General features: G+C 41.4%; 1 protein-coding gene across 2 annotated transcripts in view; it reads right to left on the bottom strand.

The window, feature by feature from the left end:
- Window positions 1-732: 732 nt before the first annotated feature.
- The window catches only part of GSPT1 (G1 to S phase transition 1), a 37,165-nt gene continuing 11,830 nt past the window's right edge, over window positions 733-26,067 (bottom strand). For both annotated transcript variants that reach the window (XM_045993145.1, XM_045993146.1), the window contains exons 2-15: window positions 25,054-25,098; window positions 24,893-24,934; window positions 23,714-23,941; window positions 22,513-22,546; window positions 19,614-19,691; window positions 16,475-16,655; window positions 15,689-15,843; window positions 15,373-15,513; window positions 14,118-14,211; window positions 13,170-13,250; window positions 8,421-8,594; window positions 7,532-7,621; window positions 7,191-7,359; window positions 733-5,468 (exon numbers count right to left, since the gene is read on the bottom strand). In XM_045993145.1, coding sequence (XP_045849101.1) covers window positions 5,416-5,468; window positions 7,191-7,359; window positions 7,532-7,621; window positions 8,421-8,594; window positions 13,170-13,250; window positions 14,118-14,211; window positions 15,373-15,513; window positions 15,689-15,843; window positions 16,475-16,655; window positions 19,614-19,691; window positions 22,513-22,546; window positions 23,714-23,941; window positions 24,893-24,934; window positions 25,054-25,098 — 1,565 coding nt within the window. In that variant the 3' untranslated portion in view covers window positions 733-5,415. The remainder of the gene's footprint in view (window positions 5,469-7,190; window positions 7,360-7,531; window positions 7,622-8,420; window positions 8,595-13,169; window positions 13,251-14,117; window positions 14,212-15,372; window positions 15,514-15,688; window positions 15,844-16,474; window positions 16,656-19,613; window positions 19,692-22,512; window positions 22,547-23,713; window positions 23,942-24,892; window positions 24,935-25,053; window positions 25,099-26,067) is intronic.

The following is a 26,067-nucleotide window of genomic DNA, read 5'->3' as shown; positions in this document are numbered from 1 at the left end:
AAAATCTTAAAAAAACCCCAAAAAAACCTGCAAATGAGTCCTTTCACCTACAAAGGCTTAAGCAAGAACTCAAACTCGTGGAGTAAAAAGGGGACCCAGGAGTATATTGCTGCCAGGCAGCCCACTAGCCACTGTATAAATCCTGCCTCTGTTTACCATTCATGTCCCGTCCTGGCACGTGAGTGTTTGGCTTCTTGATCATTATTAAAAACCTTGAGCAGAGAGGGTAGTACTTCTGACAGAATCCTTGATGTCTCCCCAAGTCCCCAAAGCCACATACTGAGATACAACTACGATGCACCCCGACTTCCTGTGTGGCTGCCGCTGTTAAGCCTCAATCACCTGTAGGGCGCCTGGGTGGCTCAGCCTGTCTCTGGGTTTCAGCTCAGCTTGTGATCTCAGTCTTGCGATCGAGCCCTGCGTCGGGCTCCACGTTCAGTGGGGAGTCTGCCTCTCTGCCTCTCCCTCCCCCTGCTTGCAGTTCTAAAATCTTAAAAAAAAAAAACAACAAAAACTGAGTCACATAGACCGTACAAAGCTTTGCATCCCATGTGCAGGCAGCCCACGCATTTGTCAGGTCCTCATGTGATCGGGCTCGTCAGATCTCTCCAGATCTGCTGGGAGAGGGAGCTCAGTACCTGACCCCGAAATCGAGGACTGTGGAGAGGGCGGACAGATGCACTCAGAGCGTGAGACAGTAATACAGGCGACGGTAAACAGACAGACAAATCCTTCAAAAGGGAAGATGACAATTTTTATTGTTATTACAAAAGCAAATTCTTTTAACTTTAGTCATTTGAGTAACTGCAAGAGCGGCTAAGGGATTCATCCTCACACAGGCACCAAGTCAGGCACAGTAGGTAGCTACAAATCATAAGAAAAGGTTTCTTTACCTTGGATTCCCACAGTTCCTACCTAGAGCATTCTGCCATGCTTTGGAATTGGGTTAAAAACACCAGCAGAGCTACTCAGTTCCCTTGAATTCATTGGTTTAAAAAAAAAAAAGAGCTAGGTATTGACCTACGCTGTTCTAGTAAAAACTAGTCACCAAGTCCTGGCCTGAGAGAGATCCACATTTCCTTTACAACAGACGAACTAGTTAACTAAGAGGTGAGTCGATTTACAAGAGCCCAGTAGGAGTCCTTAAAATACGGAGACCTTCCTCTCCGGGCTCAGATCTGTCACGGAGAGCACGTGGAGATCACGAGGGGCTCGGAGCTCACGCTCTTCCCCAGAGGCGGGAAAGGAGGTAGCAGGGACTTGGGCTGACATCTGGAGCACTAAGCTAATGTGCCTGGCAGAAGGGAGCCTCAGGAAGCACAAAACGTCATTCTACCTTCGCTGTCCACATACCTGAGGTTTCCGTGTTAAGTGTTGAAGGGCACAGTGGCATGTGTGGTGAGGCAGAAAAGACCGTTCCCATGCCGGGGGGCTTGCTTGAGAAATGCTCATTTCTGCCTAATCAGACGCGGTGCCGATCTGCTCTTCCCTTATGTTAGAGAACGTTAAGGTTCTAATCTCCACTCCCATCTCCGGGCCCTTATAACGTCCCCTGGTAAAACAACTTGGCTAGCGTAGTACTGTTTCAAGGAAGCATAGGATTAGAGGTATGTGAAATGTGTTATTTACTGAAGGGAAGACTCAGTATGTTCCAGGATACTGAAAATCAAGAATATCCTAGAACCAAAACCATCACGAATTGTACCACTCTCCCCAGCCTGAATTCTGGCAATAAACTGGTTCACATGGAATCCACTGCGCTTTCGCAGCAGAAGAAAAACTGTCCCTGTTCCGCTTACTAGGACATCTAATATAACCGACTGCTAAATTTAAACCTAGCTAATATAGTGTCTTTTGAGTTGTGCACGTGTAATTACATTGATTTATTTAACAAGCTGCTGCCGTGGCAAGATCTCTAAAGAAACGAAGCATGAGTATCAGACGGCATCTCGCTGGAATCACTGAGAAATGACCAGGAGGAAATGGAAGCCACGTTATGCGGAGACAGATAATTGTCCCCTAAATCCTGCTCCTGGTGGTCTACCGCACGCATGCCTGGGGGAGGATTCATGGCACACTTTACGCTGAGAAGGTAGGCCAATGCTGTACAGAACACTGAATCGTCCTACAGGCCGCTGGAGGGTGGGAACCAGGACTGCGATGACGACTTCTCAAGGTTCAGAGCTGCCTGAGGTTGAGAGCTGTTGGAAAAACTGTTTGCCCCTTGACCGCCTGAAATCCGTCCCCAGCGCCACGAAGCCCCCACTCATGTGGTGGCCGGCGGCCTGTGAGGAAGTCCGTGCCATCGAGGAGAGGAGCTGAAGTGCCGCCCTGTGGGACAGTCATCACAGGCCGCGGGGCGGTGACGCTTGCGACCAGTCCTCCTGGAGATGCCTGGGAGCTTAGCGGATTTTTCTCAAGAGTCCATCCTGGAAGCAGTTTTTGACCAGAGGCTGGCCTTTTTCTTGGGTTGCAAACCTGCACCGACGGCAGGCGCGAGCCGCACTATCTGTGGCGCTGGGGCTGAGAGGGTGCCGGGGCGTGGGAGGGCACCCCCGCAGAGTCCGTGCACACCGAAAACGCAGTGCTTGCCGCGGAGGGAACTAGCAGACAAGTCGCCTCTCGCTGCGGGGAACCACCTGTACTTTCACCATTTACAAAGTGTTTACATTCAATTATCACGTATTTCAAGACTTTCCATTCAAAACGCACATACATTGGGCTTAAGTATTCAAGAACACTTTACTACACATCACTTAATTTCACGGCAGTACATTCTCAGTCCAACTCTCCTGGTTTGATTTCACATTGATTTTCACTGGGTTAGGTCCCTTTTGCGAATGAAAAACAAGAAATGGATGCTGTCCTTTCCCCTCCCCCACAGTAAAGTTTAAAGTGGCAATTACTTCAGATGTTCATTTCAACAACACCTTCTTCTCTTCGATTCAGTTCATTAATTTAAAACACTATAAATAGCCTAGCATGAAAGTTGTATACAGAACATTAATGTAAGAAGATGCGAAGAACATTGTGATTCTAACTTATCTATGCTAAAGCCGGAGGAAAAAATGTTTGGGTCCATGGGTCCGTGGGTCCGTATTACACTCGTCTGCAGCCAATGACCCTAGTACGGTCGCGTGGTCAGCCACATCCACACGCTCGCAGGGCGGGGGACAACAGCACAGGGCCCTCCCTGCACGGCTCTGCAGAGCCCGGTGCCACCCGCGGCCAGTTCACACCAGACATTTCATTTCCTCATCCCAATCACTAGCCAGGGTGATGAGTTTAAAATGCATCAACTCTGAATGAACACTTCCCAAGGAACTTCCAAGTCCATATTTAACAGGGGGGTTTCTTTTAAATGATTAGATCATTTGCACAAATGTGTAAAAAAAATTCAATGAAATTTCTAGTTCACAATTACATTTGTGTTCATGATCTCTTCTGTTTTGGAGGTGGGCCCTTGACAGTTGGTATCCATGTCGTTCTGCTGAAGAGTCTTGGCAACATGCACATAATATCCTAAAAGTGTAAGTGTTTTAACAGCAAACAGAACTGGTTTTTAAAAATATGCTCAATTTAAAAATGGAAATCTATATTTGGAAATAATTTCAACAACTCTTGAGCTTTTAAAAGACTCATTAAAATCCAAGCAATTCCTATTTTGTTCCTATTAACTTGGAAGTACAAAAAGAGTCGTAGGTACTGATTATGAAGCTCCCGGATTTCCCAGAGAAATAAAAGCCCAGAGATTCGCTGACATAATAAAATTTAGCTAAACTTCATGCAATTTAATAGCCATGAGTATACTTATAGGAAGATGTAGGACATTAACTCTGCACTGTCCGTAAGATACAGCCTCATTCACGAAATGAATGGTAATTCTATAGTTAAGAGAACAGGGTTAAATTCAGTTTTAAGTTTTGTGACTGGAACTACAGTCTGACTAGGCTTTTCTTTTCTGAGGGAAGGTATGTGTCATTAAATATACAGTTACGAAGTATCTTATTTAGAGATAAGCCACAATCTAAAAGAGGCCGCGTCTCTGATAAATGGCAACAGCCCTCGGAATCAAGGGGGGGCTTCCAATAAACCCAGAGAGTGGCTTTCCATTTCCCCTTTATTCTCATTAAAAACTTCAAAGTCGTGACAGTTACAGTATAAAGTTAGCCTTCAATCTAAAAACCACCACAGTGCTCCATTGTGGTTCACCCAAGTAACAGTTCAGCAAATTTCAGCTTTATATTTAAGAAAACAGTCAACTTCAAATAACTGAGAAAAACTTCGATACTGTGCTTGATTCTACTTATCACTGTTAACTTTAGTCAGTGCGGATTCGGGTGGTTCTACGTATGTGTGCCTTTTGTGGCTGGATGAGATTTAGCCTGGAAGCAGCAAGGACCATCCAACCTTTAAAATTACTGCCGCAAACAGCAAACGGAGTAATGTGCAGAACCGGCACTTGCAACGGGTACAGTTTTCAAACTAGACGCATGCAGCTCTTATGAATACTAAAGGAGGCATTTCTGCCAGGTCTCAACATGCTTTCTTTATTGCAAATCCCACTCATTTGACAAGTCAATGGAATTTTCTGTAGGGGTACAATTTCATTACGCTTTACTTATAAAAACTACAGCACGCTGCTCTTTTACAACTTACTGTGTTTAAGAAATCCCGTTGAACACAAACTGGCAGGAAACAGCTGGGACCTACTACTGAAGCAGTGTCCCAGCTCCATAAAGTATGTAAGTGGACGTACGCATTAACCATCAGAGGAAGGGGTCAAACTAATGCGTTCCTTTAATACAAACTGGCGCATCGTTTGGAAATGCCTCATTTAAAGTAGTGGGGTAGGGAAAGAGTTTAGAAAAGTCCAAGTCATAAAATGTACTCAGTTACTTGGTAAGTTAAAAAGCTAATGCAACAATGTTACATCCAGATAAAAAACGTTATTCAAAAGCAATTCAAATACCGAAAAGGATTTCAAATTGAATATTTTATTAACATGGTAGTTGTCTGTAACATGTGCACACACTCGCACACCCAGAATCATCTGCCTGGGGGAAAAAAGACTAGGTATGCCTAAGGGGAAAATGAGAAATAAAAAAATTCCTGTAAGTGTTCATTATTGTAGGCAATTATGTCCACATCACTTACAAAGCTATTGCCAAATCTGTCCGAGGAAGCAGAGTTTGGGAGGGGAGGGAAAAAAATCTGGGGGAAAATTCAACAGTGGCATAGCAGAGCTCTCAATATGAGAAAGCTGACATAATGTGGACTTTTGCTGTGGATTTTTGTCTTTGCAAAATATGGGACGAAGTTTGTCAATGGGCAGAAAATAAGAGAAGGCGATGTGAAGTAGGCTTTTGCAGTCAATTTTCCTCACAGTATTGTGCAGGGTCATCAAGAAAATGCTTAGTCTTTCTCTGGAACCAGTTTCAGAACTTTCCCAATTGCAATGGTTTTACCTAGAAATGAGATAAAAAACAAAAACAAAAACAAAAACAAAACAAAAAACCCTTTTTCAGTAGTTAACAGCAAAGCTATGTGAGGCATTCAGAATCACGAAATTATTTTTCACAACGCAAATTACTAAATAATCGGCTTTACCACCAGAGGCACGACTTCTGATCAGGCAGTCTTACTAAGTGGGTCTTTAGAGGATGGCTCGACTTGAAAGGAAACATCCCTGCTGTATCATAAACCTAAGCCTGGACAAGGAAAACGTGCAGTATCCGGACCATGGAATACTATGTGGCAATAAAAAGGGATGATCGCATTCAACACACGTTACAACATGGCTGGACTGCAAAACCATGCCAAGTGAAATAAACTAGACACTAACGACCACAAATTGTATGATTCCACTTACACGGCATGTCCCAAAAACGCAAACAGAAAGATCTGTGGTTTGCGAGGGACAGGAACACAAAGTGACTTGTAAACAGGTAGAAGGGTTTTTTCAGATGTTCCAAATGTTCTAAAATTAGACGGTGGTGATGGCTGTAAAACCCGGTAAACAGACTAAAATCCATTCAACTGTACATGTAAAACAAGTCAATTTCAAGATACATAAATGAACTCAGTAGAGTGAAGAGGGATTCTCAGTCCTATTATAAGGGATACAAATCCCAGTAGGTCACGTGAAAAACATTATAGCCAAGCTACTCTTTAGGAAAAAACAACTCTGGGGTTAAACATTCTTGCTAGGTTTGAACTTCTTCCATCCACCCTCTTTTTATCAGTTTCTAATTGGTAACTAAGATTCTTATTTTGTTATGTTATTAGGACAAAGCCAAGTAACGAGGTTCACTATTACCAGAAGAATTTAAGATAATGACTTAAAAATTCAGTGAATACTGTCCTTTATACAGATTCCTCTGAATAAGGTTCAGAAGCTATATTCATCATCACATCCCCCGTGCTTGTCACAGCTCCTGACGTGCAGGAGACACACAGTAAGTTTTCTGTCAAACAGAAGTGGAACGAACTCGCAAGGTGCAGACGCTCTATTTCAAGTGAACCACAATGTTTTACGGAAAGTTTTCCACATTCTTAAAATACACTGGAGTTAGAAATATTAATGGTCCACAGAGAAACATTTAGGAAGAACCATTTTGTTTTCATGCTACCAAAGAGTTTCATGGCCACAAGTTAAGATTTCCTCAGAACTAGGTAGAAATGGACACCCACACCAAAAAAATGACTAAACCTCTATAAAAATCAGGTGCTGAAAGACCACAAGGTCTGTGTCCCTCTCATCCCCCCAGTATCAGCGTACTGAACATCTGTCATATTTGATTTTCAAGTGTCTCCTGACCACAAAAATGACAAGGTTTCTATTTCAGAGGCTCGTATGGCGAACACTTGCCTTACAGGGTTAAGCCCTTCGACACGGGCTTTAACCGTATGTACTACAAAGGGTTTCATCATAGAAATGTCTCATTTAGGAAATAACTCTCAGAGCCCACTACCTGCAAAATATCAAAATTAAGATTCTTAAATCCACAGCATATTGCTACACGGTCGGTTCTGTCTGTTCGAGTCACTGAACTCATAAAATATTCATTACAGAAACACATTACGGGACATGCAACCGGGTTTTCTATGAACTTGTGACGCCCACCGTACTCGGACGGAACAAGCCCCGCATCCCAGAGATGCTACGAGGCATCAGTGTAAAGGCTTACCCTCATCTCGCAAGGTAAAGCGCCCCATCTGAGGGAAGTCTTTAAAGGTCTCAAGGCAGATGGTTCCCGCTGTCCTTAAGCGAGCGATGCATACTTGATCTTGCTTCACAAAACGGGGTCGAGTCTTACTTTTTTCTCCTGATTTTTTGTCTACCAAGCAGATTAAGGCCTACCCAAGGACAAAGAATGAGATCAGAATGCCGAATCAGAGAATCTTTAAGACATGCAGTGCCAATAAATGAGTACATCACTGCTGCCGATCAGAAATGATCAAGACAGTCTTCGAACACATACACGAACAGAACCCCAGTTAGCTTAATTATCAACTGATTAAGACTCACTGTTATTTCGACTTCCTCAATACAGGTGTGAATATGCAGCACCGCATTATAACCTGGGCAGATGATCGATTTGTGCTCTATGATCACTATCTGTCAAACAAAAAATTTCACATCTTTATCCCTGGGGTAAAAAAAAAAAAGCACTGAATGTTCTCCAGCTCCATATAGTACCACAATAGGGAACTCACCGTCTCAAGTTATTTTTGAGTTAGAAGTGCTGGGTCAGGTCGCCTGATCCAAGGTTGAACTCTGATATCCTCGCCCCACTTACCTTCCTGGCCAGACCCTGACTTTAGAAACAGAGCAGGTGGACTGCTTCTCAGCGGAGCCTTCCCTCCACCGCCACCACCCCCACTAAGGATTTCCGGTCATCACTACCACTACAGCTGCTTTGGGTTTGTTCGGTTCCAGATGTGAACTTCTCATAATTCTACCCAATTCTCAGTATCTAAGGCCCAGTCAAACAACCTTGTATCCAGCATCAAAATCTAATTTATCATCATAGCTTGTAAGAAAACTCAAAAATTCTGTAAAACTGAATTACTGAAAACACTGTCATTCTTCTGCGGAAGTCAGGTTGCCAATAACAGAGAAATTGTGTTTTCCTGTCTGGAAAGTTACTGACTCTGAATGAGCAGACACACCCTAATTTCCAAGGCAACTGTGCTCTATTTATGGGGAAAGACACTTTAGGCAAATTATCTAAGTAATAATATATATTATTAACAGGAGATTAAAAAAAAAAAGAACTTGGGGTGCTTGGCTGGCTCAGTCAGTAGAGCATGGGACTCAATTTCAGGTTCATGAGTTCAAGTCCTGTATTGGGCATGACGACACTTAAATTCTAATTTCATTTAGACAGTAAAGATCCCGAAGACAGTTAGTTCACCTGGGCATCAAATGTGCGTCCAGAATGACAAAGATTATTAAGATCACAAAGTATGAATCCTGGAAGAATCTCCTCCTCTTCAATTCCTTTCAGTCTGATTTTGAGGTTTTCACCTGGAGCTACAGAATCAGTTTCTACATCATCGGAAAGGATTCCAAGAACTTCCACATTGTGCTTAAGAAAAAAAAAAAAAAAAAAAAAAAGACAAATCAAACCCAGGACTGGGTGTTTCCTGACACATTCACTGCGGAACGTAACATAAAATGATGACTATTCATTTAAAGACTTACAAGCCACATTTTTCTAAGTTTATGGATTAGCCCAAACACTTATTTGGATATAAAACTTTATTACATTTATATGACACAAATTTTATGAAAATCCTATCCTACAAGTATAAACTGCCAATTAAAATACTAATTCATCAGCTTTTTACTATCACATCCTAATCATTTCCAAACTGAACACGGTATTAACCAGCATTTGACTTTTTTACCTTTTCTTTTTCTTTTGTAAGAAATTGATGTTTCATTCTTTTTTTTTTTAAGATTTTATTTATGTATTTGACAGAGAGAGATCATAAGTAGGCAAAGAGGCAGGCAGAGAGGGAGGGAGAAGCAGGCTCCCCGCTGAGCAGAGAGCCCGATGCAGGCCTTGATCCCAGGACCCTGAGATTACGACCTGAGCCGAAGGCAGAGGCTTTAACCCACAGAGCGACCCAGGCAACCCCTTTTTTTACCTTTTCAAAATTAAAACATTAAATCTAATACTTGGATTTTAATTTTATGAATGTCGTTTTGATTACTATGATTGAATTCTAGGGTTTAATGGCTACAGCTTCTATTACCTATCAACACCAAATATCTGAAGAGTGTGCTTCTCAAAGGATATCTGAACAATTAAGCTTTAAAAGAATACTATTCAGGGGCGCCTGGGTGGCTCAGCGGGTTAAGTCTCTGCCTTCGGCTCAGGTGATGATCCCAGGGTCTTGGGATCGAGCCCCGCATCGGGCTCTCTGCTCGGCGGGGAGCCTGCTTCCCCCCCTCTCTCTCTCTGCCTGCCTCTCTGCCTACTTGTGATCTCTCTCTGTCAAATACACAATTAAAAAAAAAAACCCCAAACTTTAAAATAAATAAATAAATAAATATACTATTTAATGGGTACAGGGTTTCCTTTTGGGGTGATGAAAATGTTCTTGAACTTGAGAGTGGTGATGGCTGTGAAGGTACTACATGTCCAATGGTAAAATCTACATTATTTTGCCAGCTATTGAAAAAAGAGCATGGCAGAAAAGGTTAGAAGCAATACCCACAAACATTCCCTTATTTTACCCCTATCTGGCCTTGGAAATTTATATTTTTAAGACACATACCACAAACCAAACAAAATAATAGCCCTCAAGACAAACCAAACTATCTCATGCTGGTAGATAAATGGTGGAGAATCGCGAATCTGTTATGTTCCACACCAGAACTCTACGGACTGTCACTTGCTAACTCTAGTAATCTCTCCCCTCTCTACCAATAATGGTGTCCTTTTCCAAAAGGCAGCTTAAACCTCATTGATACCTGTTGAAATTCATTCCAAGAAGTGAAAGAGAGCCGTATTTGTTAGCTAAATTCAGGAAATAAGTACGGAAACTAGCAGTCCTACCGTAACAAACGAAGCAAATACCGTGAACTATTTTTTGGCCAAATAATACATTGTAACAATCCCTCTTCTCCACATGTGGTTTTCTATGGCTAAATACAATGGAGGAGCTAATCTAATCCTTAAATTAATCCATAATTTCAAAAATTAAGACTGAGACCAACAAATTCTCTTGGTTTATGAAGATAAGGATTCTGTCTGCTCTAAGTACCTCCAAGAAGTGGAATCATGGGGGCGCCCGGGTGGTACGTTCAGTTAAACGATGGACTCTTGGTTTCCGCTCAGGTCATTGTCTCAGGATCACGAGACGGAGCCCCACGTTGGACGCTATGCTCAGCACAGAGTCTACTTAAGACTCTCTCCCTAGGGGGTTAGGGGAGGGGTAGTAGGGTGATGGGTATTGAGGGCACGTGTTGTGATGAGCACTGGTGTTATGTGTAACTGATGAACCACTGAACACTGCATCAAAAACTAATGTACTATCCAGTGGCTAACTGAACATTAAAAAATTTAAAAAAACCTCTCTCCCCATCCCCGAATAAAGCTTTAAAAAAAAAAAAAGGTGGAATCATACATTATCTATCTTTTTATGACTGGCTTATTAATTCACTTAGCACAATTCCCTTGAGGTTCATCATGTTGTAAAATGTGTCAGAATTTCCCTTTTTTAGGCTGAATAATATCCCATGGTATGGCTAGATCACATTCTGTTTACCTACTCACCCATCCACAGACACGATAGGTTGTTTCCCCATTCTAGCTTTTGTGAATGCTGCTGCTATGAACACTGGTTCTTGGAAAGTATGGCTTTCCATACTTTTGGGCATATATCCCGAAGTGGACTGCTGGATCATATACTTATTCTACTTTTAAATTTTTCTGAGGAAACCATGCAGCGGCTGTGCAGTTTCACGTGCTCACTCACAGTATACGAGGGTTCCCATTTCTCCACATCTTCAACAGCTATTATTTTGTGTGGGTTTTTTTTGATGGGTGTGAGGCGTTATCTCATTGTGACTTTCATTTGCATTCCCCTAACGATTACAGATGAGATCTTTGCATGGGCTTGTTGGTCGGGTGCACATCTTCTTTGGAGAAATGTTGCAGTCCCTTGCTCGTGTTTTAGTTGGGTTTTTCTGTTTTGTTTGTTGAGTTGCAGTTCTTGATATATTCTGGATTTAGCCCCTTATCAGATTTATGATATACAATTACTTTCTCCCATTTCGTAGGTTACCCAACCATTAATTTTTTAATATTAAGATAGTCTGGCATCTGTGTCTTTTGAAATATTTAAGTCTGTTCCACGGAGACTCAGCAGGACTGACAGGAATGGAGTCTTCGAGGCTTGCCTCCCAGCGGCAGGCGAAGCTATGCCGACCTGCTTGCTCCTCTGTATGAGGTCCCAGCTCCCGCAGACAAGCTGTGACTAGTCTAGCCTGGCCCCCAGTCCACTTGCTCATCATGGTGAATTCTACTTTTCTTTCTACTACGGTAGACCCCTCGTGAAATTTACCTTTTATAACCATTCTATACTGTACAGTTCAGTGGCATCTCCTTGTCATTCACGATATTGTAAAACCAACATCGGCACATAGTTCCAAAACATCCTCATCATCCCAAAAAGAAATTCTGTGCCTTCATTCAAGTCACTCCCCATTCTTCAAGTCCCTAGACTTTTGCAACCACCACTCTGTCTTCCATTACCATGACTGAACTACTCCTGCAATTGCTCTGAGCCAGGATTCACAATGACTATTTTCATTCCACTGCTGTTGACATTCAAGTTGTGTCGATAAATACCTCAGTAAAAAGATACTATGATAGGATACTCCAGTCTTCCGTGCATAAGGCATCAAGAAAACTCAAAGTATAATTTGTAAAATGCCAATTACACCTGAGCGTTACCCTAACAATGGATACATTTCCTAATCCTTTTTTTTTTTTTTTAAAGATATATTTATTTCAGAGGGAAAGAACATACACAGGTTGGAGGGGGGGGGGGCAGAGAGAGGGAAAGAAGCAGACTCTGTGCTAAGTGTAGAGCCCAATGTGGGGCCGGATCTCAAGACCCTGAGATTGTAACCTGAGCCAAAACGAAAAATCAAACACTCAACTGACTGGGCCACCCAGATGCCCTATTAATTTGGAGGTTCTGATCGCTGAGTCCCTGGTTTCCTACATAAACATCTTTGAAGCTGTCAGAGAAGGCCCCTCTGGAAAACAGGTAACAGTTTCTCAAGGAACATGTCTATAATTATCAGGAACCGAGCAGCCAGAAATAACACGAAGAGTTCACGGAGGAGACTTTATGCGTTTTAATGAAACCCACCTCAATAATAAACAAATTACAAAAAGGCGGGAAGAAAGACCTAAGAAAAAACCCATTTATTATAACGGCACATTCTCTTCTCTCAAAACAGATTAGGAGTATAAATAGGGCACATTTTATAGTATCCAATGTAACAATACAAGAAAAAGAGAAGCAAGCAGGGATGCCTGGGTGACTCAATTGGTTGAGTGTCTGACTTTGGCTCCGGTCATCTTTTCAGGGTTCTGGGATCCAGCCCCACATCACACTCCCCACTCAGTGGGGAGTCCACTTGTCTCTCTCCCTCTGCCCCTCTCCCACACTTGTGTTTTCTTTCCCTCTCTCAAATGGATAAATAAAATCTTTCAAAAATTTTTTTTCAAGAATAAAATTAAAAAAATAAAAAATAAAAAAAACAAAGCAAATTATATCATGATCAAACTTGGGTTTTCATCCTGGACTCACTTTGCTAATCCCATGTGTTAACAGAAACAAGTCACTTAACCACTCCAGAGCTCTCCTTGCACCTGGAGAAAGAATGGAGGTAAGACTCTCCTGAGGACACATCCTTCGGCTCGAACGTGGCTCTAATACCGGCCCCTCCCCATTTGCCACTGGACAACGACAACACCGTATCTTCTGTACTGAACTGTGTACTTCATATTAATAAAACATAATCCAGGAGTTTAAGTTTCTTTTAATGGAAATCCCTACATTTTTGAAAAGTTCTACCTCTTTGCTAATATTTTTAAGAGAACAGCTAAATGAAAAAGAGCATTACTAATTCTCACCTTGTTTGGCATCATCACAAGCTGCTGGCCTTTACAAATAGATCCTGATTCCAGCTTTCCCAGGACCACAGTGCCCATATCCTGTTTAAATGTGAAATAAAAAGAAAAACAAGTTATAGACTTTTATTACTACTCTACAACAGTTCAACAACCCCAAGTGAAATCTTACGGAGTTTACTCAGAAAATCTTTAGCTCAAGTGTCAGAATGGTTAGGATTACTCCTCAACACAGGATAGGTAAAAAATATGTTATCTGTCATTAGAATATAAGCAATTTTAGTACTAATAAGTATGCCTAAGATCTTAAAAAAAAAAAAGGGGCAGCACAGTATGACAAACAGCGTAAAATCCTACATATGAAGATCTCAATTATTTGTTTAAATTCCAGTTCTCTCAAAAATTTCTGAGCCTGCTTCCTCATGTATAAAATTGGAAAAATACTTGTTTAAGAAATTTAGCGTGGACTAAAGAAAGAATCTTTTTTTTTTTAAGAATCAATTCTTTGAGGAGGTCAAAGCATTACATATTGCTAAAAATTTTTTAAAAACCAAGTTGAAAATCCAGTTAAAAATAATAGCTTATTTTCTAAAGACTAACAGCCAGTGTCGGTGAGGCTACGGTAAAGGCCGCGCTCACACACTGCTGGCAGTATTTTGGACGGCTATCGGTCAACATCCATCAACGACTGTGCAAATCCTCTGAGTCCGGCAGCTTTAGCTGTTATGACTTTCTCTCTAAAAAAATGCCCACTGGCTCACTGGGAAAACAGCTTGAGTAACTAGGCCGGCTGATGAAATTATGATCCATCCACAGCACTAAATAACATAAAGCCATTGAGAGAGAGACATCCACGCTATGTTGTCAATTATTAGGATTGTTTCTCAAAACACAAATCAATGACTTTCCCTCCTATAATTTCCCTCCCAATCTCTTGAACATTCTGGGTACCTTGTACTTATCCACAATTGGCAGCCTGATTGGTCCATCAACTGATCTATTGAAGTTTGGCAAATTATCCAGGTAAGGAATAAACGGTAATCCACTGAGAACAGAACAATATCCATCAACATGAATATCAGGATTTTAAGACTGTAACTTTACATGAAAAACACAGCTATAATACATTCTTTCCATCCACATACTCTTCTCATCCAACCCCATTTATTATCTGGTTCCTCCCCTTCATTCCTCAGAAAACAAAAATATAACAAAATAGCCCCATAGATATAACGAAAAAGCTTCCCCATAAAGATTTAGAAAAAACTTTATAGCAAATGGCCTATATCTTGTAATAAAGTGAATACGTTCTTATTTTTTTTTAAGGAGAGACGGACAGTGAGTGGAGGAAGAGGGCCAGAGGGAGAGAAAGTACCTCAAGCAGACCCCAAGCTGAGCACGCAGCCTGGCGGGTCTCCTGACCCTGCAATCATGACCTGAGCCGAAAGCTAGAGAGTTGGGACACTTAACCGACTAAGTCACCCAAGTGCCCCTGAAATGACTACACTCTATTACTTAATTCTTACGGACTTTTCCAGCTCTCAAATCAGGGCTCTATAAAAATAATTTCCCCCTTAAAACTACAGTGCAGGAACGGGGAGGCTTACTGTTGCCAGGACAGCAATGCTCCTCAAATTCATTTATGGATTCCGTACAATCCCCATTAAAATCCCAGCTGCCTTTGGCACAAAGTGACAGGCTGATCCTAATGTCCATACAGAAATTCAAGGGACCCAAAATAGCCAAAATAGTCTTAGGAAAAAAACAACAACAAAATGTAAAGACTCATACTTCCTAATTTGAAAACTTAAAAAGCTATAGTAAGCAAGACTTTACCTAACCAAAAAAAAAAAAGCTTCGAAGATACTCTTTCAAAATGAAACACATCTAAATATAAGAGCTAAGGCTCTAACAACCTTAGAAGAAACTAATATGGCTAAGTCTTCATGACTGAATTAGGCGATTTTCCCCCAGGTTTGACACCGAAGCGCAACCAACAGAACAGAAGAGAAACTGGCCTTTGTCAAAATTAAAACCTGTTGCACCTCAAAGGATACCAGCAAGAAAGTGAAAATACAGTAACAAAGACAACCCAATTAAAAAATGAGCAAAGGTGACGGTATTTTTAAAGCCACAGTTACTTACAGCGTTTTCTGAAATAACTTGAGAAGACAAAGTTTTTCCACAAGACGAAAAGGTTACTTACGTGTACCAAGGACAAAAGTCTGACTGCTCCTTAAGATTGGCTCCCGTCAGTCCTGAGCAGGGCATGAAGTGAATGTCCTTTTTGGGATTGAAGCCAACTTTTTTCAAAAATGGCACTAGTTTCTCTTTACATTCTTCGTATCTGTGAGTATTTATAAATAACTCAATCATAATATAAAGCAAGTGAACTCTAGGGTCATTATTAAACAACTTAAGGTTTTAGAAAAACCCCAGGGGAAAAAAAAAGCACAGGGTAGCAAAACCACCCTTTACTCTGTTCCCACGCCTGCAAACACTAGTCCGAAGGCAAAGCTCACCTCTCGTTGCTCCAATTCACCGTCGGATCATCCATCTTATTAATAAGCACAATCAAGTGCTTCACACCAGCCGTCTTTGCCAACATTGCGTGTTCTCTTGTCTGTCCGCCTTTCTCAAATCCAGTTTCAAACTCTCCTTTCCTAGCAGAGATGACCTATTCCAAGAAATCCACAGCTTATTCCTACATACGCAGGTAGACCCCCTGAACAGTGAAACAGCTTTCCTTTCAGTTTTATCAGAAGCTTTTTTGCAAGGCAATACCAGTAAATGAGCTATAACCTGCATGCTTTTGAATGTCACAATGTCTAAATGGCTTAAGATTTCGGTAAATGTTTCTTCTGATCCCCCGATCTTCCAAAATCTGTTTTGCAGTTCAAACATGTATGTGTTTGAGCGCTGGTAGTGTAACAAACAAACAAAAACCACCCCGCAAAACAACTGAGGCCTTAAGAAAACAGATCGTTTCTTACTCAGTTCTGCACCCGCGGCACACACGGTAAGTACAAAGTGGACCCAGCTTGGCATTTAGTGGACACTAAACTCTGACACAGTCATTGGTAATAGCAATGGTAGGGAAAAGATGAAACATGTTTTCCGAAGGGAATCCCATTATGAAGAGAATCCCATTATGAAGATTTCTTGAGCAGGTAAGCGAGCCGAAAGTGCAATCTGTCACCGTGTCTTACAGCTCACTCCAAACTCCACTTGAGCTTTGAGAGGATAAACTCAAATACTCAGCAGGGCTGCCGACAAACGTGCAGGTGAACCAGCAAGGCTGTACTTACCAGCACGGCCAAATCAGCTTGAGAAGCACCACCTATCATATTCGGGACAAAACTCTTGTGGCCAGGGGCATCCAGAATTGTGAAATGCTTCTTTTCTGTTTCAAAATAGGCACGGCCCACTTCTACTGTTTTACCCTTGTCCCGTTCTTCCTGATTTGTGTCTAAGGCCCAAGACAGATACCTGAAAGAATTTGAAAACGAGGTTAACACTGCTAAAAATGGAAGGTTTTCAGATATTCTTCTACCATTAAGGGCCTAATGGTGACATCCAGCCTTGTGTTCGGCATACACTTAAATCATCAACAGGACAGGGGCGCCTGGCTGGTTTATTCGGTGGGGCATGCAACTCTTGATCTCGGGGTTGTGAGTTTGAGCCCCACAGAGATTACTTAAAAGTAACAAAAAAAATTTTTTTCTTAAATCACAAACAGGACTAGACAGAAATGAAAATCAAGAGAATGAAACTTGTATTACTGTGATTCAAACACTCAAAAACCCAGCTTTTACAAATATCCAGTCAATTACTGGGTATCCCGATTTTTCAAAGTTCATGTGATGCCACTTCCCTTTTACAAAAGACCTATGTCAGAAAAAAATTTGAAAATTAAAAAAAATTACATAAATACCTGTATTAGTACCTGTTTTTGCTAACCGAAAGATACCTGAAGAGGTTTTTGGTGTTGTTTTTTTTTTTTAAGATTTTATCTATTTATTTTATTGAGAGAGAGTGAGCTGGCAAGCAGAGGGAGGGGAAGGGTGAGAGGGAGAGAGAATCTTAAGCAGGCTCCCCACTGAGTGCAGAGGCGGACACAGGGCTCAATCCCAGGACCCTGAGATCACGACATGAGCCAAAACTACGAGTCAGACATGACAGTGTTTAGCGTGCTGAGCGTCTGTTCTGCAACCAGCTGTCCCAGAGACAGTGTAGCATGCTGAGCAGTTAGAGTGGTGCCCTCAAGCCCTTCCAGCTTTCCCCAGGAACTACACGCAGCATCAGCATCAAGCCGCCACTGCTTTGAACTGTGTCTGTGAGCATCTGTTTTATGTCCATTTATTTCGTGCACCCATTATCAAGATCTGAGCCCTAAGGTATCAGAAAAGCCTAAGGGAGATTATTCTGTGGGTCTGGGAATACTCAAAAATTTCTCCATATTAATTAATTAATTTCTCCAAATTAATGACAACTGCTCCTTTGCTTTATGCCATTCTGGTTTACAAAAGGTTTCAAAAAGAATGCTTTACTTTGGATGGGAGAAAACTGTACATATATGTATTTTTTAAGTAAGATCCACACCCAGCACTGAGCCCAATGCAATGTGCACTCACAACTGTGAGAAGACCTGAGCTGGGATCAAGAATCAGACACTGTGAGGTGCCCGGGTGGCTCAGTCAATTAAATGCCTGCCTTCAACTCGGGCCATGATCCCAAGCTCCCAGGATCAAGTCCTGCTTCTCCCTCTCCTCCGCCTGCCACTCCCCCTGCTTGTACTTGCATGTGAGCACTCTCTGTGTCAATAAACAAATAAAATCTCAACCGACTGAGCCACCCAGGTGCCTCAAACCCAGATATATTCTATAAGCAAATCGTATTTATGAAGATAAGCTGAGGGCATACATAGGAAGACTACTTTGTACCAAGGCCAGTGTGACTGTGAGCTTTTATAATCATTTGGCACAAAGTATACTACAAACAATGGCTACCTAAGGATATTTTTCTTTTCTTTCATTCTTTCTTTTTTAAAGATTTTTATTTATTTAATTGACAGAGACAGAGACAGCGAGAGAGGGAACACAAGCAAGGGGAGTGTGAGAGGGAGAAGCAGGCTTCCCGCCGAGCAGGGAGTCTGAAGCAGGGCTCGAGCCCAGGACCTTGGAATCATAACCTGAGCCAAAGGCAGATGCGGCTGAGTTGCCCAGGTGTCCCATACCTAAGGATATTTTTCGAAAGTGAAAGTCAGTAACCACCATTTGGGAGCAAAGGTTACTTGCTAAAAATTATTTCAGATTTCTATGCCATGTGAAAATGCTTTATGTAAGTTCAAACCACCTAGAATAGTAGCTGTTAATCTCCATTACTTCATCATGTGTATTAGATAGTATGTAATCCATTTTTTGGTATAACGCTGACCATCTTTTCCCTTAATACAGAGGAATACTTTTTTAAAATTTTTAAAATGTATTTATTTGAGAGAGAAAGAGAGCATGAGAGCGGAGAGGGTCAGGACAGAAGCCAACTCTCCGATGAGGAGCCTGATGTCCGACTTGATACTGGGGCTCCGGGATCATGACCTGAGCCAAAGGCAGCTGCTAACCAACGGAGCCACCCAAGCACCCCGGAGAGGAATACAATTTAAAAATAGCAACAACAGGGGCACCTGGGTGGCTCAGTGGGTTAAAGCCTCTGCTTTCGGCTCAGGTCATGATCCCAGGGTCCTGGGATTGAGCCCCACGTCGGGCTCTCTGCTCCGTGGAGAGCCTGCTTCCTCCTCTCTCTCTGCCTGCCTGCCTAGTTGTGATTTCTCTCTGTCGAATAAATAAAATATAAAAATAAATAAAAATAAATAAATAAAAAATAAAAATAGCAACAACAAAACAAAAAACATGAATGTCCCAGTCAAATCTTAACTTTAAAAAAAGATCAGAAAGAAAACTGACCCTTTATTTCACCACTCAAAAGCAACCCACTGTCAATAATTCTGTCCACTATTTTTATCTTTTCTATGTTTATTTACATCATTATTCATCATATCTTAAGTACTATATCATTTCACCTGCTTTCTCCAAAATTTCACTGAAACTTAAGTTCTACTTCTAGCTGTAATAAATTCTATAAATGCAATTTTTTTCCATTTTATTTATTTTTATATAAATGCAATTTTTTAGTGGTTAGGTAATGACCCTATTAAGTGAATGGTTTAGGACTTATCCAACAAGTCTATTACTAGATGTGTGGATGTTCCCAAACGACCCCTGTGCAAGTTGTGAGGTCATCAGGAGCTGATCTACTCTGAAGTACGGGGGGAAGGAAACTTTTCCTCTGTTATGACACCACCTCAGACCTCACGCACTTAGAATCTACGCAGACGACAACAGCATTAAGCAGGCAGTGCTTCCTTAAAAGTAATTTATAGTGCCATACCAAGTTTCTCTGTTCTTCTCTTTAGCTTCTCTTTCATATTTCTCAAGTGTCCTTTTGTCAACCATTCCAGTCAAATACCTGGAAACAAAGAAAAAAGAAGTAAACAGTTACAAATTATTCAGAGAAGTCAAGAAGCCCTTCAGGGGATTTCAACTCCAGAAAACAGCTATTTTAAAATAAAGGAACCATTGATAGATGCTGAAATCAAGGAAAGTATCAGAGGGGAAGATATTTACATGGTCTCAAATTCTCTCTTCCCAGATAAAGGGGAAAAATAGTAACTTTAGTGTGGAGAATCCTGGCAGACAACACGTTAAACAAGCATTCCCGGCTAAGAGCGCCCGAAGTAGAGAACACACTGAGAACTGGCATGAGGCACCCCTGACAGGATGCTCTGGGAAGCGCACAACATGGCCTGTGTGATAGTCTCGTCCGAATGGATAGCCTCAATCTAACCGTGAAAAACCTCAGTCCAACCCAAACTGAAGAGCACCGTAAACAGCACTCTCCAGATTAATGAGAGTCGTGGAAGAGGAGGCTCGGTGCGGTGTCACAAGCCGGAGGGGACTAAGATGGAACGACTGACATGTAACAGTGAATCCTGGAACCGAAAAACAACAATCGTAGAGAAAGTGGTGGAATTCCAGTAGGAGCCACAGATTAGTTAATAGCGCTCAAGCAATGTTAACCTAGTTTTGAGGGCTGTACTATGGCTATTTAATATGTTAACGCTAGAGGGAAGGCTGAATGAAAGGTATACGGTAACTCTGTACTAGTTTTGTAACCTTTCTATAAGTCTAAAATTATTTCAGAATAAATCTTTTTTAAATTTTTCCTAAGATTTTATTTATTTGACAGAGAGAGAGAGAGAGAGAGAGAGAGAGAGAGAGGGCGCAAGCATAAGCAGGGGGAGCAGCAGGCAGAGTAGGCAGAGGGAGAAGCAGACTCCCCGCTGAGCAGGAAGCCCCACGCAGGGCTCCATCCCAGGACCCCAGGATCATGACCTGAGGCAAAGGCAGACGTTTCACCAACCGAGCCACCTAGGCATCCCAGAATAAAATATTTTTTTAAAAATATTTTATTTATTTGACAGAAATCACAACTAGGCAGAGACAGGCAGAGAGAGAGGAGGAAGCAGGCTCCCCACTGAGCAGGGAGCCTGATGTGGGGCTCGATCCCAGGACCCTGGGATCATGACCTGAGCCAAAGGCAGAGGCTTTAACCCACTGAGCCACCCAGGCGCCCCCAGAATATAAATTTTTTAAAAATTTATTTATTTTAGAGAGAGAGTGCAGTGTGATTGGGGGTGGGGTGTGGTGACGGCAGAGGCGTTGGGGGGTGGGGGGAAGAGAGGCAGACTCCTTGATGAGTGCAGAGCCCCACACGGGGCTCGATCTTACGACCCTGAGTTCATGACCTGAGCCAGAACCAAGAGTCGGACATTCAACTGACTGAGTCCCCCCCAGGCACCTCAGAATAAAAACTTTTTTAAGGGGCAAATATAAAAATATAAAAGAAGTGTTGTCCAGGTAATTAAATCTTATTAATACATTTCAGTATTTAATATTTTAAAAAAACTATTCAAGATAGCAGTTGTAAAACAATTCCTTAGAAATACTGAACTGCTTCCCTTGACTCAATCCAAACCAAAGTCTTCCTGTTCAAGCTTTCATCTCTGTGGGTTCTCTGCAGAGTCACCTATAGCACACGTTCCTAACCAGATGAGCACAGAATCCTAGCGAAATACCCATGAAGATTACAGCCCATAAGGAAGACATATACATTCTCCTAATGCACAAAATGAAATGGGTCCAACACTTCCATCCATAGAGCCTTACTTAAGGATCCTTACTTAATAGCTTAAAGGTGTGTTGCTGAATTTTCAGAAATAACTGGGAAGATTACCAACTAAGATTACAAGGCAAGACAATGAAGATATGCCCTCTAGATCCTCTGATGACAGTTTAAAGAAACAGATCTAATACAGCAGGGATTAAAATTATAAAACCTTAAAAAAAATAATCTCTATCTCCAATGTGGGGGACATGAACTCACAACCCTGAGACCAAGAGTCTCAAGTTCTACGAAATGAGCTAGCCAGGTGCACTGAAATTATAAGACCTGCTAATTTAAAAAAAATTTTCTTCAATGCCAGAATCCACTGCTGAAGATCAACCATGGTGTTTTCATACTCGGATAGCTTCTGTATGTAATAAAAAGCTATGATAACAAATTATCTCAGCATGCTAGCTGGACTACCGGTCTTTGATTAATCCACCTAGGATTTAAAGAGCTGATGAATAAGGAATAAGGAGGTCCCCCCCACCACCATGTACCAGATTCATGTGCTGGTTTTCATTATTCCTAAGAAAATTATATTCAAAGCAAATTAAGATTTCCTATAACCTGGGGTTCTGTATTAGCTTTTATTTTCCTTTAAGAATTTTTTTTTTTTTTTAATTTGACAGACACAGTGAGAGAGGGAACACAAGCATGGGGAGTGGGAGAAGCAGGCTTCCCGCTGAGCAGAGAGCCCGATGCAGGGATTTGAACCCAGAACGAGGCACCCGTTTAATGACTGAGCCACCCAGGCGCCCCTATATTAGCTTTTATTTTTTTAAAATCTAAAATATAGCCTTCATAAATACATTTAATGTTCCAGAAGAGTCTGACAGTGATAACAAAAGAATTTTAGGGAATACCTAAAATCTATCAAAAAATACTAGCAATTTATCACACTGCAAAAATTCCTTCTTAACAACAGCTTTCCTTACAGGTAACATCTTTATAGCATTTTCCAGAGACCTATTTTATCTCCGTTGTAAGGCTATACGTTTACAATGCCCAAAATTCATTCAATCAAGTTAACTCTACTATTTAACAAAAAATACAGACTTACATTATTTGTCCTCCAATGGTTGACTTGCCAGCATCTAAAAGGAACAACAACATCAATAATGTACAAACTACAGGCATAAAGCAAAACAAACAAACAAACAAACAAAAAAACCTCACAAGAACCCTGCTATGTGCACTATTACCAATTAGCACATATAATTACATGATTTCAGTTGTAAAAGAAGCTGCCAAGACCCCTTGCAGCCCAACAAGGACTTACACTGATAGAACTACTTTACTGATAAGCAGACTTTTTCAACAGACTGCTCTCTGACCTTCAGCTCAGAGCACAGCAGCAAAACAATATAAATTACCCAAGAGGAATCTCAGGGGAGAGCAAAAGTAGCCAAAGGGCTATGAACTACATTTAGGTAGTCTGCCTTTCACTAATTTTAGCAAATACAGATGTTCCTTTACAAATTTCAAAGGAGTTCTTGCTACTAAAAAAGTAGTATGGTGTAGCATTATATTCAGGAGAAAGCGGAGACTAAGGGAAGCAAAAAGGACACGTGATTCTGTGTTCCCCTCTCATGATTCTGGGGCTAAGTCAGATGGTCAGACAACACCTGAGCAAATTAAACAGGGTTTTGTTTTGTGCTAAACCAGTAATCTAACAAGCATCCAGAAGTCACTCCAAATTATTAATTTCCTTCGTCACACAAAATTAAACTAGGTTAGATGAAGCCCATAAAATTAACAAAGTAACAGAGGTTCACGCAGAACAACAGGCCCGTTTTCTAGGATATTAATTACCAGATGTCACAATATGCTTAGCCGCCATCGGGGGGGTCTACAAACCATTGTGCATCCCATACAAATATACTGAAGCTTATTTTCTTCCAGCTTCCACGCCATGACAAAATTATTTATCTGCCCAACAAAAGCGCTGGCAATATTTTGTCAGCTAAAAAAAGTCTAGCGAGTTAAAAAATCCAAACATTTCGGGGCCATCCGCAGGATGGGTGAGTCCAACGACTCCATCCTGCGACTGGCCAAGGCCGACGGCATCGTGTCCAAGAACTTCTGAGTGGAGGAGCGCACAGAAGCGGGGGCTTGTCGTAAATAAACGGTGAAACCCGTCAAAAAAAAAAAATCCAAACATTTCACATTAATTCTGTTCAGTTCCAACAAACATCTCCAGGTAGCTGTTCGCTGTCGCTAATGCCGGGTCATTGCTTCACTGCCGAGGAGCGCCAACTTACCTACATGTCCGATGAATACCACATTTACATGTTCTTTTTTAGGAGCCCCAGGGGGTGCGACCACAGATTTAGGTTTTGGTATTTCCTCTTCCTCCTCCATCATTTCTTGGGTGCCCTCCTCTGGGGGTCTTCCATCGCCCAAGGAACCACCCCCTAACTCCGCTTCATTTATTTCTTCTTTGTGCTCCCATGATTCTTCCGGGGACATTTCTGTCTCCCCATTTTCTACTGAAATAAGACATTTAACTTAGTATTCTGAAAAAGACTTACAATCTGTACTGTAAAACACAGATGCCTTTAAACAACAAATAGAACTTTGCATATTTAGTTCTATTTCCTAACATCTAGTGAAACATAAGCAGGAAAATCTCTTTCACAACAGAAAAGGATTACAGCTTTCAAGTCAGCCCCACTGCTGACATCAGAGCTGACTCAGAGACTCTGAGAGATTGCTATTTTAACAAAGCTTCATTTCCGTAAGGACAAACTGGAAACAGGAGATGTCCCGTTCCTAAGGGCCCAGTCATTCCAGTGTCGGGATGTCCTGACAAAGAAAACGGGAGTTTAAAATCAGAACACGCGGGGCACCTGGGTGGCTCAGTGGGTTAAAGCCTTTGCCTTCGGCTCAGGTCATGATCCCAGGGTCCTGGGATCGAGCCCCACATTGGGCTCTCTGCTCCACAGGGAGCCTGCTTCCTCCTCTCTCTCTGCCTGCCTCTCTGCCTAGTTGTGATTTCTCTCTGTCAAATAAATAAAATAAAAAAAAAAAATAAAAAATAAATAAAATCAGAACACGCGATTTACAATATCTTTGCTTTTCCCTCTGCAAGTCATTTGGTATCAACTTTAGCAATGACTTGGAGAATCCGACACCCTTATGAGTAATAACATTGCAAAAAGGAAGGAAATTTTTCACAAAGGGCATGGAATAAGCACAAGTCCTTCAAATGCCTTTAGTGCTCTTCCACTCAGCTTTCCCATCTGCGGTCACTCGGGTATTGCTCGGGGTATCATGGCAGCGCTCATGGCCACCTCGTCCTGCTTTCTAAATCCCAACAGCAAAGACTCAAAGTCAGTTTTAAATGCAGGCATTACAATAAACCACGACACTTACATTTGCACCTTACATCCTGAAAGGGTTTCATATTACTGTATTAATATGGTCAGAAATTTTCTTACCAACAGGTTCTGAAAGTTCCATGCTAACAGCTGAATTTGAACCTAGACAAGAAATTGAGATATAATACGTATTTACAAAACAATTATCCAGGCTTCACACCCATAGACAACTTAAGGTTTTCTCAATTAGACATTCAAAGGGTCGTATCATAGGAAATTACCTTCACACAATAATGACTGTTCCTCCTGAGAAGGTTCCACAGGTGCTGTTTAATAGAAATAAAGTCAATTAAAAATTAAGTCCTATACATCCATGTTCATCTATCTTTTAAAATACAGTAAAAATAGAATTTCAGTAATGCAACAAAAACCTCAATAATGTAGATCAACAGCAACTAACTCAGGTGTTCAAATCAGAAGTCTCTGTTCTTTTTAAACATTTTACTTTTACATTTTCAGTAACTGAAATGTATTCATAAAGGTATGCTTCTTCTCTTAATTTGCTTCATAAAACTTTCCCAAGGCATTATAAAAGTAATCGGCAGCCCAGTGCAGATCAAATTATTAAGATTCTGCTCAACAAATACACATCATTACTTTTCTAAATTCTCTCTTAGTAGCTCTAGCCCAAGAAGGCTATGATTAGCTCTTTTTACGATCCCATAATCACACATTATTACTAAGATCCTTGAATAAATTCTATTGGACGCCAACAAAATAAAAAGGACATTCACATGAAGTCCTTGAAATGCAAAGGATCCTTTACAACATGTCAGAAATGATGATTACCACAACATCAGTTTTGCCCTGTGTTAGAATTCTAAGCTCAAGCAACAATCCAGTTTCCACAGAACTATTTTTCCCTGCAAATCTACTTATGACATCCCTGGAAGAAAGGAATGAGAAACCTACACTAATAAATTTACAAATATGTAAATTTAAAAAAAATCTGATAAACCTGATATTCCAATATGAAAGTGCCCTTGCTTCAAAAAAAAAAGCCTCCAAGATGCAAAAGGTATCAAAAGAATCTGAAGTCACCTGAATCCTGCACACCAAATAATAGACAATGAATTCATAAACTGCAAAGCCCGTATTTAAAATCACTGCACGGAGGGGCACCTGGGTGGCTCAGTGGGTTAAAGCCTCTGCCTTTAGCTCAGGTTATGATCCCAGGGTCCTGGGATCGAGCCCCACATCGGGCTCTCTGCTCAGCAGGGAGCCTGCTTCCCTCT

Source organism: Meles meles, chromosome 21 (assembly GCF_922984935.1).
Source record: "Meles meles chromosome 21, mMelMel3.1 paternal haplotype, whole genome shotgun sequence".
Taxonomy (NCBI): domain Eukaryota; kingdom Metazoa; phylum Chordata; class Mammalia; order Carnivora; family Mustelidae; genus Meles; species Meles meles.
The sequence above is the reverse complement of the archived record's forward strand: the minus strand, read 5'-3'. Positions and strand labels throughout refer to the sequence as shown.